General features: G+C 42.4%; 1 protein-coding gene across 6 annotated transcripts in view; it reads right to left on the bottom strand.

The window, feature by feature from the left end:
• P4ha2 (prolyl 4-hydroxylase subunit alpha 2) overlaps window positions 1–13215 on the bottom strand; it is a 44167-nt gene extending 30952 nt beyond the window's left edge. For 2 of the 6 annotated variants that reach the window (XM_027427513.2, XM_027427508.2), the window contains exons 1-2: window positions 12900–13215; window positions 11197–11258 (exon numbers count right to left, since the gene is read on the bottom strand). In XM_027427513.2, coding sequence (XP_027283314.1) covers window positions 11197–11258; window positions 12900–13014 — 177 coding nt within the window. In that variant the 5' untranslated portion in view covers window positions 13015–13215. Of the gene's footprint in view, window positions 1–11196; window positions 11259–12899 lie in introns of those variants that run through there. The other 4 variants (XM_027427507.2, XM_027427509.2, XM_027427511.2 and 1 more) reach the window with 4 other exon arrangements.
• Between the last annotated feature and the right edge of the window lie 1761 nt (window positions 13216–14976).

The following is a 14976-nucleotide window of genomic DNA, read 5'->3' as shown; positions in this document are numbered from 1 at the left end:
AAACACAAACCTTTTCCGCATCTGCTATGCCACAGAAAGTAGCCTGGCCAGATCTTCCCATGCCCTCCCCCTTCCCTCTTCAGATGTTATCCTCCTCTTCTCCATGGGATCTTTCCCATTTGCCTATAAATACCGTCAAGCCATGGCTATGGAAACATAACCTTCATCTCACCCTACCACCTAGTGTGCATCTCTCAACCAACCAAGCAAGCCTTCTTGACCTACCTCTCAAGCCTTCTAGCTCTACAACAGCTCCAAACTAGTATGCTGTTGTATTTCTATTGTTTTACATATGTTAAATCACCTTTACATGGTACATGCTCTTTTCAATACATTGTTTAATTCAGTTTGCAAAGATTTGATTGAGGATTTTTGCATCTGTGTTCATGAAGGAAATCGGAGTGTAGTTTTCTTTTGTTGTTTTACCTTTATCTAGTTATGGTATCAGGATAATAATGAATATATAGAATGATTTGAAAGTGCTATTTCCCTTTCTAATTTATGAGTGACATTGATTGGCATTGGTTCTTTAAAAGTCTGGCAGAATTTAGTGAAGCCATCGAGTCCTGGACTTTTCTTTGCTAGAATACTCTTTATTACTGTTTTAATATTATTGCTTTTTATTTATCTGTTTAGGTTGCTTAGATACTCTTGGCTCCCTGCTAGTATGTATATTAGTTACTTTCTTCATTGCTGTAATAAAACACCTCACAAACGCAACTGTAGGAAAGAATGTTTTGTTCACAAGCTGTCATGACAAGGAAGGCACAGAGGCATAAGGAGGCTGGTCACATGGTCACAGGAAGAGATGGGTGTTGGTGATTAGCTCTCTTTCTGCTTTCTTTTTCTTCATTCCAAGGCCCCAGCCCATGAGACGATCCTATTCACAATCAGAGAGGATCCTCAGTTAAGCCTTTCTGGAAATGCTCCCAAAGATACCCCCAGAGCTATATCCCCCATCAAGTTGGTAATGAAGACTAACCAACACAGCAAGTCATATGTTTCTATGAATGTGCTTCTAGTAGACTTTCCACTTTGTTAAAATTCAAGCTTTCAGAATGTCCTCCAGGGACCCTCTGGCTTTCAGTGGTATTAGAAGTGTGTGTTAACATCGCCTTTCTTGTCTCTGACATTATTAATTTTCATCCCCTTTCTTTTGGTTAGGAAGATAACAGAGCTAAGGCTCTGTTGATCTTGTTTAACCAACCCTTAGTTTTATTGATCCTCTGTGTTGTTCTCTAGCCTCTGTGGTGGTTTGAACAAGAAATGCTCCTCATAGTCTAAGGTATTTGAACTCTTGGTTCCCAGTTGGTAGCACTGTTTTGGGGAGGGATATGTGTTGCTGACTTGCTGGAGGAAGTATGTCACTAGAGGCAGGCTTTGATATGACATAGCCTGATGCTACTTCCTGCTCGCTCTGCTTGTGTTTGATGATGTGGGTGCCCAGCTTCCTGCTCCTGCTGCCATGTCCGCATTTGCTGTCACACCTCTCTGCCATGATGGACTCTTATCCCTCTGGAACCCTAAGCCTAAATGAACTCTTCCTTCTATAAGTTGCATTGGTCATGGTGTTTTATCACACCTACAGAAAGGTAACTAATACTGTCTTTATTTCATTCATTTCTGTCATGGTCTTTATTATTTCTTTCTATCTTCTAATTTGAGTTTGGTCATAGCCTTATCTTTATGGCCAATAATTAAATAATTCCCCTAGAGATTCTCTCCCTAAAAATACTATGTGCCTTGGCTACTTTGTGATGCAACCAACTGTGTGTTCTCACCTGTGCACTTGAACTTAACCTGGGGCCTTAACATTCCTGGCACTAATAAAAGTATTTAAGTTGTCACCCAGAACACCAAAAGGAATTAGACACAGGTCTGAGCCATTTTCCTTTTATATAAAGGAGAATGCCCTGATACCCTTGCTACAGATAGACCTAGGTAGAACACTTTGTATTGCTGTCTGCCATGAGTATGCACTGCCAATCCCTCTGTATATGAGTTCTGCTGACAGATGCAAAGGTGTCCAACATATGGCCATGGGCCACGTGAGGCCAAAGAGACCTATGATTTCAACCCAACACAAAATATAAAAGGTGTGTGTGTGTGTGTGTGTGTGTGTGTGTGTGTGTGTGTGTTAAGTCAACTTGAGTGAGTAAACTTACAGAATTGTTGACGACAATGTCATGTTTTATACTGTGAATATGTGTCACTCTGATTCTTTTAATAAAAATCTGAATGGCCAATAGCTCGGAAGGATTATCTGGGCAGAAAGGACACTGGGAAGAAGAAGGAAAAGCCAGACAGGTACAGCATGAGTTGGAGACCCAAAATGGGATAGAAGTAAAAACTACATGGTAGAATACAGATGAATTTTTTTTAAAAAATGGGTTAATTTAAATTATGAGAGCTAGTTAGGAACAAGCCTAAGCTACCAGCCAAGCTTTCATAATTAATACTAAGTCTCTATGTTATTATTGGGGAGCCGGCGGTCCCAACAAAAAAGTCAGCCAACAAATGATGCCCAATGCCCAGGCACATATTTCCACATCAGACCTGAGAAAGCTTTTTTAAAAGGTTCCAAATACAAAAATGAAGCCAAACATAGTTTCCTAGTCCCACAGACTCTCATGCAGGCCTTGCTACAGAGGCATGTCTATGACTGCTACCTGCAGGGTTAAGCTAAGCTACACAGCAGTGTAAGATTTGCTCATGCAGACAGGAAAGGTTACAGTTATGTAGTAAAGCATATCCAGATGGGACAAAAACCTCTAAACAGGTTACAGTGTTTAACAATGTGCTTAGGCTTAAGGGAAAAAAAAAGAAAGAAAGAAAATGGAATAGACAGTCATACTAAATAAATAAATAAATAGTTTAAACATAATAGAATAATAGCATGAATAAGACACATAAAAATGGGAAATACACGGGGAGACTGGATCATGTATTTTATTGTGTTGTCTTTGTTTTGATTGCTGAGAGACACTGGGTTAAGAAAAATGCTAAATTAAACCAACCTATATATTTTTAAAATGTCTTAACTTCAAAAGGTAAATAAAAATACGTTGAGTTGGAGAAGAGGTCATGCTTTTGTTTGCACAGAAAAATGAAAGGCTGTGGATCCATTCAATGTTGACAGAGATCATATTTGATCAGGGAAGACTGAAAATCCTGACTATAGGCAAACAAATAAACCTAAAAAAATTACAAGACAGGTTACATATATTTCACCTGAGCAAACATAATACAAAAATATCATCTTTAACTGACTTGTGCACACTGAATATTCCATACTTGTGTTAATGAAGATATATATGTTACCTTTGAAAGTTTGTGTGTTTTCAGAACACCAATGAACAAGGGTGACCCAGGTGATCCAGCCTCTCAGAGTGCTTCTGTTGCAGTTTGCACAGAGTTCTGCATACAGAACAGCTTCAAGGCTGCTGGCTGAGATGGTCCAGCCTCACAGACTATTCTGGTCAGGCACTTGACCATTACCATGATTTTCTCAGGGTCCCCTAAAGATTCCAGCACCCACACACAACAGAAAGCAATCTAGAAACACAGTGGCCATATTCACAAGAGGTGTTTCTTGGTCACTTAGTGGGTTATGGATATTGGTCATTGTTTAAGGGGGTTGGTTACAAATTGTTATTGGTCGTGGTATAAAAAAAACTGACAAATGAGACTAGATTCAGGGATTTCTCTTTCTAAAGAGAAAAAGGGGGAATATAGTAAAAATGATGGGATAAAATGGTGGAATGCTTAGTCTGCTTTCAAACAACCACTAATCTCAAATACTTTACATTGGTATGGATTTTTGTATGATGATATAAATTTAAGGTCATTTTTGTTAGGCCATACTGTACATATGTTTCTACTCTTGTTTAAGGTATTGTACCTATGCACCTCATTTAACAACGTAATGTAAATTTCTAGTTCTTGAAAGTTATTATTACAAACTATGTAGGATAATAAAGAAATGCAGGTTAATAGTTAGTCGCCTATAATAATCAAACGTGCAGTCATGTTAGGTAGGTTTTCAAGGTCAAACAGATATACTTTAGATAGAAAGATGGTCTTCAAACCCTTCAAAGACCTATAGAATATGGCATTTAAAAAGTTTTGTCAACATAGGGCTTTTCATGAAAATGAGACACATCTGCTCCTGGCAACACTAGTTTACTTCAGAGAAGATGATGGGCACCGAAGAATCTCCATATGGCATTTGCTTTCAGTGTGGCAAAACTAGCCATTTGGGCAAGAAACTGCCCTTGCCTTGACTGCTGGCAGTATGCTGTACAAACTAGACAAGCAGGACACAAAGGAAATAGATTGCTGAACTTTGCCAAGATAAGGTGAGACAGTCCTTCAAAATTCCTGCTTCATAGAAAAGTCTGCCAGATATTCTAGGCCCATAGGCCACAGGTGGATGCCCCAATGTTACAGAGGAAACCTGGAGTGACTGTCCCAGCAGCCATATGTCTTTGTCATTTCATAGTTTTGGAAGTTGATTGTTCTGCACTTCCTGTTTACTCAGGTAATATTATATCCTTCTTGGGTCTCTGATGAAGATAAAGACTAGATAGTAATAGTTAAAGTTTTACTTCGTCATGATAGAAAGTAAATTATGTACAAAACTTTAGACTCATCAAGAGAGGGTAGATAATGGAATGTTTTCTTTAAATTTGCCAAATACTAATGGACTGGACATTGTAAATACATTTCTTAATTGGTAATTGTTCTTATTTGTATCTAGTTTTACTTTATTAGAGTTAAAACCTTTTATTTTTATTCAGACAAAAAGGGGAAATGTTGTGGAATAATCTTTTTGTAAACTGTGAATATGTGTCACCCTGGTTTAATAAAAAGCTGAACAGCCAATAGGTAGGCAGGGTTTTCAGGGAAGAGAGGATGTTGGAAAGTAGGAGAAGCCAGACAGATGCAGAATGAGTCTGACACACAAAAAATTGGAATAGAGGTAAAAGACACGTGGTAGAATGTAGACTAATAAAAATATTAGTTAATTTAAGTTATAAGAGCTAGTTAGAGACAAGCTTAAGCTATCAGCCTAGCTTTCATAATTAATAATAAGTCCCCATGTTATTAGGGAGCCCACAGTCCCAACAAAAAGTCCACCAACAGCCAATAATCCAATAATTCCCCTACTTTCTTCTCTCTCCCTAGAAATGCAATGTGCTTTGGCTACTTTGTGATGCAACCAACTGTGTGTTCTCACCTATGCGCTTAAACTTAAGCTAGAGCCTGAACATTCCAGGCACTAATAAAAGTACTTAAGTTGTCACCCAAAACACCAAAAGGAATTAGACACAGGTCTGAGCCATTTTCCTTTTATATATACCCCATACCCTGATACCCTTGCTACAGACAGACCTAGGTAGAACACTTTGTATTGCTGTCTGCCATGAGTATTCACTGCCAATCCCTCTGTATATGAGTTCTGCTGACAGATGCAAAGGTGTCCAACCCATGGCCATGGGCCACATGAGGCCAAAGAGACCTATGATTTCAACCCAACACAAAATATAAAAGGTGTGTGTGTGTGTGTGTGTGTGTGTGTGTGTGTGTGTGTGTGTGTGAAGTCAACTGTGTGGTTCTTGAGAGAGTAAACTTTCGGATTTGCAGATGGCAATGTCATGTGGTAATGTCAAGGGAAAGCCCCTTACAAGAATGCCCCAGTCATAAGTGTGGATAAAGTAAAATATCACACTGAATCCCACACCACCCAAACTGCTTGTGCTCCAACATTTGTTTCTTCTGTCTCAGGAAAGGAAATCATCGTCTCCCATGTATTACCCTATCCCTAGGTGACATCCCAGACCAATGGATCCTTTACTTGTCCTCCCCCTCGCCCTCGCCCACTCCCTTCCCTTCCACCCTCCCCCTCCCCTATGCCTAGGGAAAGACCTAGTGTTACCACAAGGAGAAGCAGGAACCTCTGTGCTGGCAGATGGATGACTGGATGAGTGAGTGGTCAGTGGGGAGTGCAGTTCTTTCCTCTAAACAGGGATTCCTCAGCCTCTCCTGTGTCTGCTTGCCTGTGGTCCCTATCACGGGGAAGAGGAGCAAGCAAGCTCAGCTCCCAGCACTGAAGCCTCCTTAGCTGTTGGTGGCTGAGGCCTTGGCAAATACTGCAGCAGCTAGAGGTCTCATCTTGGATAGCATTTCCCAGGTCATCCCCTCCTGAGTCAAGCAATGCCACACAGAGAGCACTGTATCTATTGACACACATAGTATGTATGTATGTATGTATATACATGCATGCATATCTATAGGATATATCTTTTCACTGAGCCCTGGGACCAACCCTGCATGTACCCCAGGCTCCTCCTCTTCCTAGGAACTGAAGAAAATGTCCCAATTCTGAAGACCAGAAGCAGGGGACATGCAATATGACCTGAATGAGGCCACCTAGTGGTGGCCTTTAAACTTCAAAATGGCACTTAGCTGCTTCTTTGGAAGATTCTTAGAAGCCTGTTCGGCCAGCCCTGGTAAAGACCAAGTAAGTGTCTTGGTCTCCCCTTTCCCAATCCCTGGATGATTTCATGGGTGAAAATCTAAAGCAATCCCCTAGGATGTGTTTAAGCAACCTCTTAGCTACCTCCCGCATGGACTACTGCCACCAGGAACAGCAACACCAGCACAAACTCAGCTATCATTAGATAGCCCAGGACTTTGAGGAGCTGTAATTACCCATCATGTCCTCAGGAGGCCCCCAAAGTAGTAACAGTAAGCTTAGATTTCATCTTCTTCCTGTACTCTGCTTCATACTGGTCAAAATATTGCATAGTGCAAACACTCAGAGTGCCAGGAGTCAGCTCTGTACGAGGTGTACAAATGCAGAATTTTAACATTTTTATTACATTTTATTTTAGTGGGAGAGGACTATGTGCGTTTACTTTTAACATTTGGATCTGGGTGATTGAACTTGGGTCATCAGGCTTAACAGCAAGCAGATACCTGCTGAGCCATCTCTCTGGCCTCAAACATGGATACTGTGACGTGTGTAGTATTAGGCATGCTTTTGATTATTATGGGGCTGGAGAGATGGCTCAGAGGTTAAGAGCACTGACTGTTCTTCCAGAGGTCCCGAGTTCAATTCTCAGCAACCACATGGTGGCTCACGACCATCTGTAATTCAATCTGGTGCCCTCTTCTGGCATGTAGGTAGAACAGTGTATATGTAATAAATAAATAAATCTTAAAAAAAAATAAAAGATTATTATGGCAGCACAGTAGCTGCCCTGTCCCTCTGCCGTCAACCCTGGGACCACATTGGGGCTGGGTATTAGTAATGAGTGAGGAAGAGGTGGGGGTTGAGGATAGCTACTGGACATCTTGACTTAAATATGACTGAAGATATTTGGGGGCATTTTGTGACTTTTCAGGGTGGGTCCGGAAGCCAGAAAAGAGAGCCGTAAGACAAGAAAAAGTCACAGATGTCAGGTGAGGTCATCTGGTATCTCATAACCTGCAGAAGGAGTTTGAGTATAATGCTGAGGACAGGCAGCTGTCACCCCAAAGTGAAGGCAGGGCAGGAGAGCAGGCTCGAGTTGGGGGTTAAGGAAGAATATCCTGTCTTCTTCTATAGGGGTGGGGAAGGAGGAGGAGGAAAGCTTGAAATTGCGCAGAGAGAACACCAGAGTAGGCTAGGTAATAGGTGGTGGTGACTTCAACTGGGGACTGATAATGGTTAGAAAGAAAAGTGCTGGGATTTGAGACCTCACCAACAGCCAAAATAGGAAAGGCCAGGTTCTTCCCTCACTCATTGAATATTCTTCCCCTATGCAGAGTTCCATCTAAGCACCACGACCTCGCTAAAGGATGACTAACGACGATCCCCAGATAGAATGAGGATTCTAGCCAAGCCAGCTAGCCCCAGAAAGCACACCAGCCCCCTGTGGCTGGCATAAAAGCCTAATCACAGCCCTGCTTTCCCCAATTGCAAGGCTCCTTCTTCTGCAAGGCAGCCACCCACTTAATGATGGCCCAGCACTAATTCTCCCCGCTCCGCCCTTCCTCTCCTGTGCCTCATTTTCTGCTCCTATTTTTAAATGAAAGCACTTCACTTGACTATAATAAAACATGTCTGCGTGTCACATCCTTTTGGGAGTGAGATTGATGCCAGGGACTCCACTCATGAGTGATTCTGGCCTAGTCAAGTTGTGTGAACGGTGTCCTAAAGCAGCCAGGGGTCTTATCCCACCACTTGATGGCTTTGTGTGTTCATGACTTCTCCAATAGACAGCAGGCAGCCTCAACGTAGCAGGTAGCTTAGGACCCTGTGACCCTATCTGGTTTGGGGCTGTGCACACTTCCCTCTTATAACCATTCACTTGGCAGCCTAGTTCCTTCACCTGCATATACTGCGCGCGCGCGCGCACACACACACACACACACACACACACACACACACACACACACACACACACACTCCTCAACCTCAGAACCCTCTTATCCCTCAACTGGCACTCCAGGCACACATACTCTCATCTCTGAACAATAGTATAAGTTTCCCTGCCCCTGATAACAATCAAATTTAGACAGTTTCTAGTCAAGTGTATGTCCAACATATTGTGGTATGAAAAACAGAAGGACCAATCCAGCCTGAACTGGTTTGTGGTACATTCACAGTAAGATGAATTGTGTCCTTTATTAAACTTTTAGGGGGAATCCTCTATTTACCATCTTAAGTCTATGACTTCACAATTAGGCATGCCTTTGATTAAAATCAAGTGCATTGTGCAACAGGACATGTACAGTAGGAAAAATGATTGTATGATCTAATCTACCAATCAAAATAGAAAATCAAATGGATCAAAAACCTCGACATAAATCCAGCCACACTGAACCTATTAGAAGAAAAATTGGGAAGTACCCTTGAACAAATTGGTACAGGAGACCACTTCCTGAATATAACACCAGTAGCACAGACACTGAGACTGACAATTAATAAATGGGACCTCCTGAAACTGAGAAGCTTCAGTAAAGCAAAGGATATAGTCAACAAGACTAAACAGCAGCCCACAGAATGGGAAAAGATATTCACCAACCCCACATCTGACAGAGGCTGATCTCCAAAATTTACAAAGAACTCAAAAAGCTAGTTTCCAAAACACCAAATAATCCAATTAAAAAGTGGGGTACAGAACTAAATAAAGAATTCTCAATAGAGGAGTCTAAAATGGCTGATAGACACTTAAGAAAGTGTTCAACATCCTTAGCCATCAGGGAAATGCAAATCAAAACAACTCTGAGATACCGTCTTATTCCTATCAGAATGGCTAAAATCAAAAACACCAATGACAGTTTATGCTGGATAGGATGTAGAGAAAGGGGAACACTCCTCCACTGCTGGTGGGACTGCAAACTTGTACAGCCACTTTGGAAATCAGTATGGTGATTCCTCAGGAAAATGGGAATCAGTCTACCACAAGATCCAGCAATTCCACTCTTAGGCATATACCTAAAAGAAGACATTCATACAACAAGGACATCTGTTCAACTATGTTCATAGCAGCACTATTTGTAATAGCCAGAAACTGGAAGCAACCTAGATGCCCCTCAACTGAAGAATGGATATAGAAAATGTGGTACATTTACACAATGGAGTACTACTCAGCAGGAAAAAAAAAATGGAATCTTGAAATTTGCGGGCAAATAGATGGAACTAGAAGAAACCATTCTGAGCGAGGTAACCCAGTCACAAAAAGACAAACATGGTATGTACTCATTCATATATAGATTTTAGACACAGAGCAAAGGATTACCATCCTACAATCCATACCGCCAGAGAAGCTGGGAAACAAGGAGTATGGTCCCCCGAAGAAGGGGATAGGGACAAGATCTCCTGAGCAAATTGGGAGCATGGGGGGAAGGGAGAGGGAGCTAAGAGAATGAGAAGGGGAGAAGAGGAGGGGAGAGGAGAACGTGAGGGAGCAGGAAGGTTGAGTTGGCGGAAGAACAGAGGAGAGCAAGATAAGAGATACCATAATAGAGGGAGACATTTTAGGTTTAAAGAGAAACTGGCACTATTGAAATGTCCAGAGATCTACAAGGATGACACCAACTAACAATCTAGGCAATAGTGGAGAGGCTACCTTAAATGCCCTCTTCTGATAATGAGATTGATGACTACCTTATATGCCATCCTATAGCCTTCATCTAGCAGCTAATGGAAGTAGAAGCAGTTACCCACAGCTAAACACTGAACTTGAAAGACCCCCAGAGACTCAGGCCCCCAAGATCTCAGCCCAGGACCTCAGTCACCCCAATCACCAGGCAGAGTCAAAAGCTTGATGCAAACTGCACGAGGCTTTATTGTAGTTGTTTAACGAGCTAACCCCATGTTAGCTCGGGTCTTTCATCCACCCACCATGGCGGATGGCTAAAAAAAAGACCCTGCAAAGCGGCTGCATAGAGATCTTATAAGGCAGCATAAGGGGAGTGTCTAGGGGTACACACAGGCTCAGGATTGGTTTGGAGGGTTTGCCCTGTGTTGATTGGTCAACTGGTTGTTATGGCCCATAGGCCCTCCCAGGGTGGTTGCTATGCTCTGTGCGTCATTGCTGTGCACTTGTCCATAAAGCACACCCAGAGCCGTAAAGCATAGCACCACTAGCTAACTTCTGATTGGTTCCTTGCCACAAGACAGGCATCTGACCTCCTAGCAACCAATACAAGGTCAGACAAGTATGTGTTTGGCTGTTATGGCTGCCAAAATTGGGAGCTGGTCCCTTCAAACTGAACTTGAATCAGTTGCAGAGAGGGGAGAGTGATGAGCAAAGGGATCAAGACCAGGCTGGTGAAACCCACAGGAACAGCTGGCCTGAACAAGGGGGGCTCATGGGCCCCAGACTGATAGCTGGGAAACCAGCATAGGCCTGATCCAAACCCCCTGAACCTGGGTATCAGTGGGGAGGCCTTGGAAATCTATGGGGCCTCTGGTCGTGGATCAGTATTTACCCCTAGCATAAGAATGGACTTTGGGAGCCCATTTCACATACAGGGATACTCTCTCAGCCTAGACACACGGGGGAGGGCCTAGGCTCTGCTCCAAAGGATATGACAGACTCTGAAGATCCTCCATGGAAGGCCTCACCCTCCCTGGGGAGCAGAAAGGGATAGGGAGTTGGTAGGGAGCAGGGAAGGAGGGGAAAATGGAAAAAAAAATACCTTGATGCACTTGCTATGTGACCATTGGCAAGGACCCAAGTTCCACAGACTCATAGATTTGCCTGCACAATGATAAAAAAAAATAGAAAACCACTCAAACTATACCCCTTAATACAGCCTGTTCTCCATTTGAACCTCGTACGAGAAAACTGAGTTATCTCACTCATGTGGCCTGCTGACATGTGTTAATGCTTTCTTTGCTCCAGCAAACTTATTTTGCTTCTTTTGCAAATCTGTGTGAGCCCTCATTTTTAATTCTCTGAATAAGTAACCAAGAACCTGGAAAAACCTAGCCCAAACTCTAACCACCAGTAAATATGGAAATAAATGGAATTGGGAAATGGGTATCTGGATAATTGGTATAAAATCACCACGTGGGATAGCAGTTGCTAACCCTAACCCTAAGCTACCACACACAATCCCAATAAGAGGAACATGGGGCACCTTGAGTAGACACCCACATCTGAACTTACTAGTTACTAAGAACCCTGGCCTAAGTCCTTGACTCACTTCAAGGAGGCCAAGGCGTTCATTCCTCTGGAGTCTGATATGGTCACTTCATATCATATCAGACACATTCCAGAACACTCAGATCCCATAAAAGCACATTTTGTATTTAACTGTGTAAAAACATGGATGAGATCCAGTGGACTCATTTCCATGTCAAGATATTATATTTACTCTCATATAGTATATGTATTTTCTATATACATTTATATAGAAAATATGGTATTTTCTGTTTTTGTAACTTTCTGTATTTTTCACAACTCAGATACTTGCATAAAACTCTGAGAAGCTCCATAGAGGTATCCCTTCCCTTAACTCTGACCTAGAAATTGAATCTTTAAGTTATTGTACTTATTGTACATAGTTTTTCTTATATTATATAAGGCTTCTTTTTTATTTTAGACAAAAAGGGGAAATGCAGTGATATTTTGTTTGTAATCTAACAAATAAAGCTTTCCTGAAGAGTGCAGAGCTAAGCCACTAGTTAGCCACACACCTAAGCCACTAGTTAGCCATAGAGGTCAGGCCATGGTGGCCATGCCTTTAATCCCAGCACTCAGGAGACAGAGGCAGATGGATCTCTGTGAGTTCAAGGCCACCCTGGACTACATGAGAGTGAATCAATCTAAAACAGAAACAGAGCTCACACCTTTGACCCCAGCACTTGGGATGGCATGCCTTTAATCCCAGCACTAGAGAGGAATATAAGTCAGGAGTTCAGTGTGGTCTCTGGCAGTCTGAGATTTGTGGGAGACCATTGCAGTCTGCAGTCATGCTGAAGACACGATTTCCCCCCTCCCCCCACCACCACTGCTGCTTTAGTTTGAACCTTGGTAGAGGTGAGAACTCTCTACTGGTTGGCTGCTTTGCTTTTCTGATCTTCAGCTTGAACCCCAATATCTGTCTCTGGGTTTTTATTGTTCATGCACAGAGATCAGAGATGGCTCAGCAGCTAAGAGCACTCGCAATTGCAGAGGACCCAGTTCAGTTCCCAGTACCCACATGACAGCCCACTACCATCCCTAATTCATATTCCAGGGTATCTAATGATACCTCTTCTGAACTCTGTGGGCACCAGGCACACACATGATGCACATATATACATGCAGGCAAAACAAGCATACACATAAAATAAAAACAAATCTTAAAAAAAACAACAAAAACCAAATTATGCCAGAATCTGACTTGATCCTTACCCTGAACCAGTAACCTGAGGGCCTGGGCCCAGCAAATTGCATTCCTCCTCATCTGCAGGATCCTGGTTGAGTAGGGACAGCTGGAACAGTGTGCCTTCCTGGCTGAAAAGTGCATGATGCAAGTAGTGAGAGCAGAAGGGCAGCTTTCTCAAAGTGGCTACACCACAGGACACTGTGATTGATGACAGCTGTCTGGGACAGCCGGCACTCTCACTCCACAGTCACCAACAGCCGCAGGCCAGGCTCATCCCCTTTCTTCATCCAGACAGCATTTCCTCATGCTCCATCTCAAAGTGCAAGCAGCTATTTGTGCACAAGGCCTGTAGAACCTAGGGAAGGCGGGGCCTTGGGTCCGCCCCTGGAATGTCATCCCAGCTCAGAATTTGCAAAACTAATAATGGCCACCAGAGGGTGCATGAAATCCACCATGGGAACCTTGGTGTGTCATCACTGGCCTTGCCCAAAGAACCCTCCTGGTATTCAACCCTCTACCCTGTCCTCCCCATCCTTAATTTAACCCTTCCTATTTTATTAACCCCATATCACTGTATTCTATCTCTCTTGAAAGCCCCTGCCATGGCTCCTTACAAATTTCCTGACCTTTATGGGTATTTCAAATGGAACACACATATCTGAAGATTCATCGCTAACATGCACATATGAGTAAAAATATGTGAGGCTTGTCTTTCTGAGTCTAGGCTATCTCACTCAGAATGATCGTTTATACAACCTACACATGTATTACATATATAAAACAAGTGTAACATTGTTTCCATTTACACGTGAATTTTGTAATTTCATTTCTTTTAACAGTCGAATGATATTCCATTGTGCAAATGTAACACATTTTCATTGTCTGCTGATGGTTGTTTCCAATTCCTAGCTATCATAAATAGAACAGTAATGAGCATGGATGTGGTTCCCTGCAGTAAAATGCAGAACCCCTTGGTGTGTGTGACTGTGTCATGTATTAATCTATTTCTAGCTTTTTGAGGAAGTGCCACTTGGGTGTCCATGGTGGCTATACCAGTTTTTAATCCCACCAACAGTGAAGTAAGTGTTCCCCTTTTCCCTCATCCACACCAGCATTTATTGTCATTTGTTTTGTTTTCGTCATTCTGACTGGGTAAAATGAAATCTCAAAGTAGTTTTAATTTGCACTTCCCTAACGGCTAAGGATACTAAAGAGGTTTTTAAATGTTTCAAGGCCATTTAAATTTTATCTTTTGACAGCACTCTGTTTAATTCCATGCCCCATTTCTTTTTTAATTGGGTTGTTTGGCTATTTTGATGTCTATTTTTCTCAAATAACTCATTTTTAAAGCCTTCCTGGGACTGATTGAGTGCCCAGGTCACCAATCTGACAAGATTCAGCTAGGACCCTTGCTTACCACATCAGTAGGAACAAATGGGTGTATAGAGATGTTTTCCAGACCTCGGAGAGTAACTCCAGCCTGGGACTTCCAGTACTGAAGATACAGAGGATGTTGGGAAAATCCCCAAACCTTTGCTGAGCCCTTGAAAACTAGGACCAACTAAGTTTTCTTGAGCCTTGGAGGCATCCAGGGATGATAGAGCCTGTGACCAAAATCAAGAACTGGTCATGCAGAAAAGCCAGAAAAGGATATGGGAAGGCCACTGGCAGACCACTGGACAACCCAGAATACCCTGGCCCCTGCTGAGGTAGGTGACTCAGGAGACACAGAACTGGATCCCTTTCCTTATCTGGGCTCCCATGAGGCTCTGGGCTGCTTGTGGGATTGAGCTATGAATTAATGGAACATTCCATTGTGCTAAGTGTAAATAATATTCAGAGTTGTCATCTATGCTGGACAGTATGGTGATTTGAATGACAATGGTACTCATAGGCTCATGTATTTGAATGTTTGGTCCTCAATTGATGAAACCATTTGGGAAGGATTAGGAGATGTGGTGTTTCAGGATATTTGATCACACTCTGGAACTCTGAGACCATGTTAATAAAATTAGCCTTGGACCAGGGAGTTCAGCCAGTGGACTAGCTGACAAGAATTAGCCATAGAGAGGACAAAAGACCTGGTAAGACTAATAGAAAGAC

The sequence above is a fragment of the Cricetulus griseus genome, chromosome 7 (assembly GCF_003668045.3).
Source record: "Cricetulus griseus strain 17A/GY chromosome 7, alternate assembly CriGri-PICRH-1.0, whole genome shotgun sequence".
NCBI lineage: Eukaryota > Metazoa > Chordata > Mammalia > Rodentia > Cricetidae > Cricetulus > Cricetulus griseus.
The sequence above is the reverse complement of the archived record's forward strand: the minus strand, read 5'-3'. Positions and strand labels throughout refer to the sequence as shown.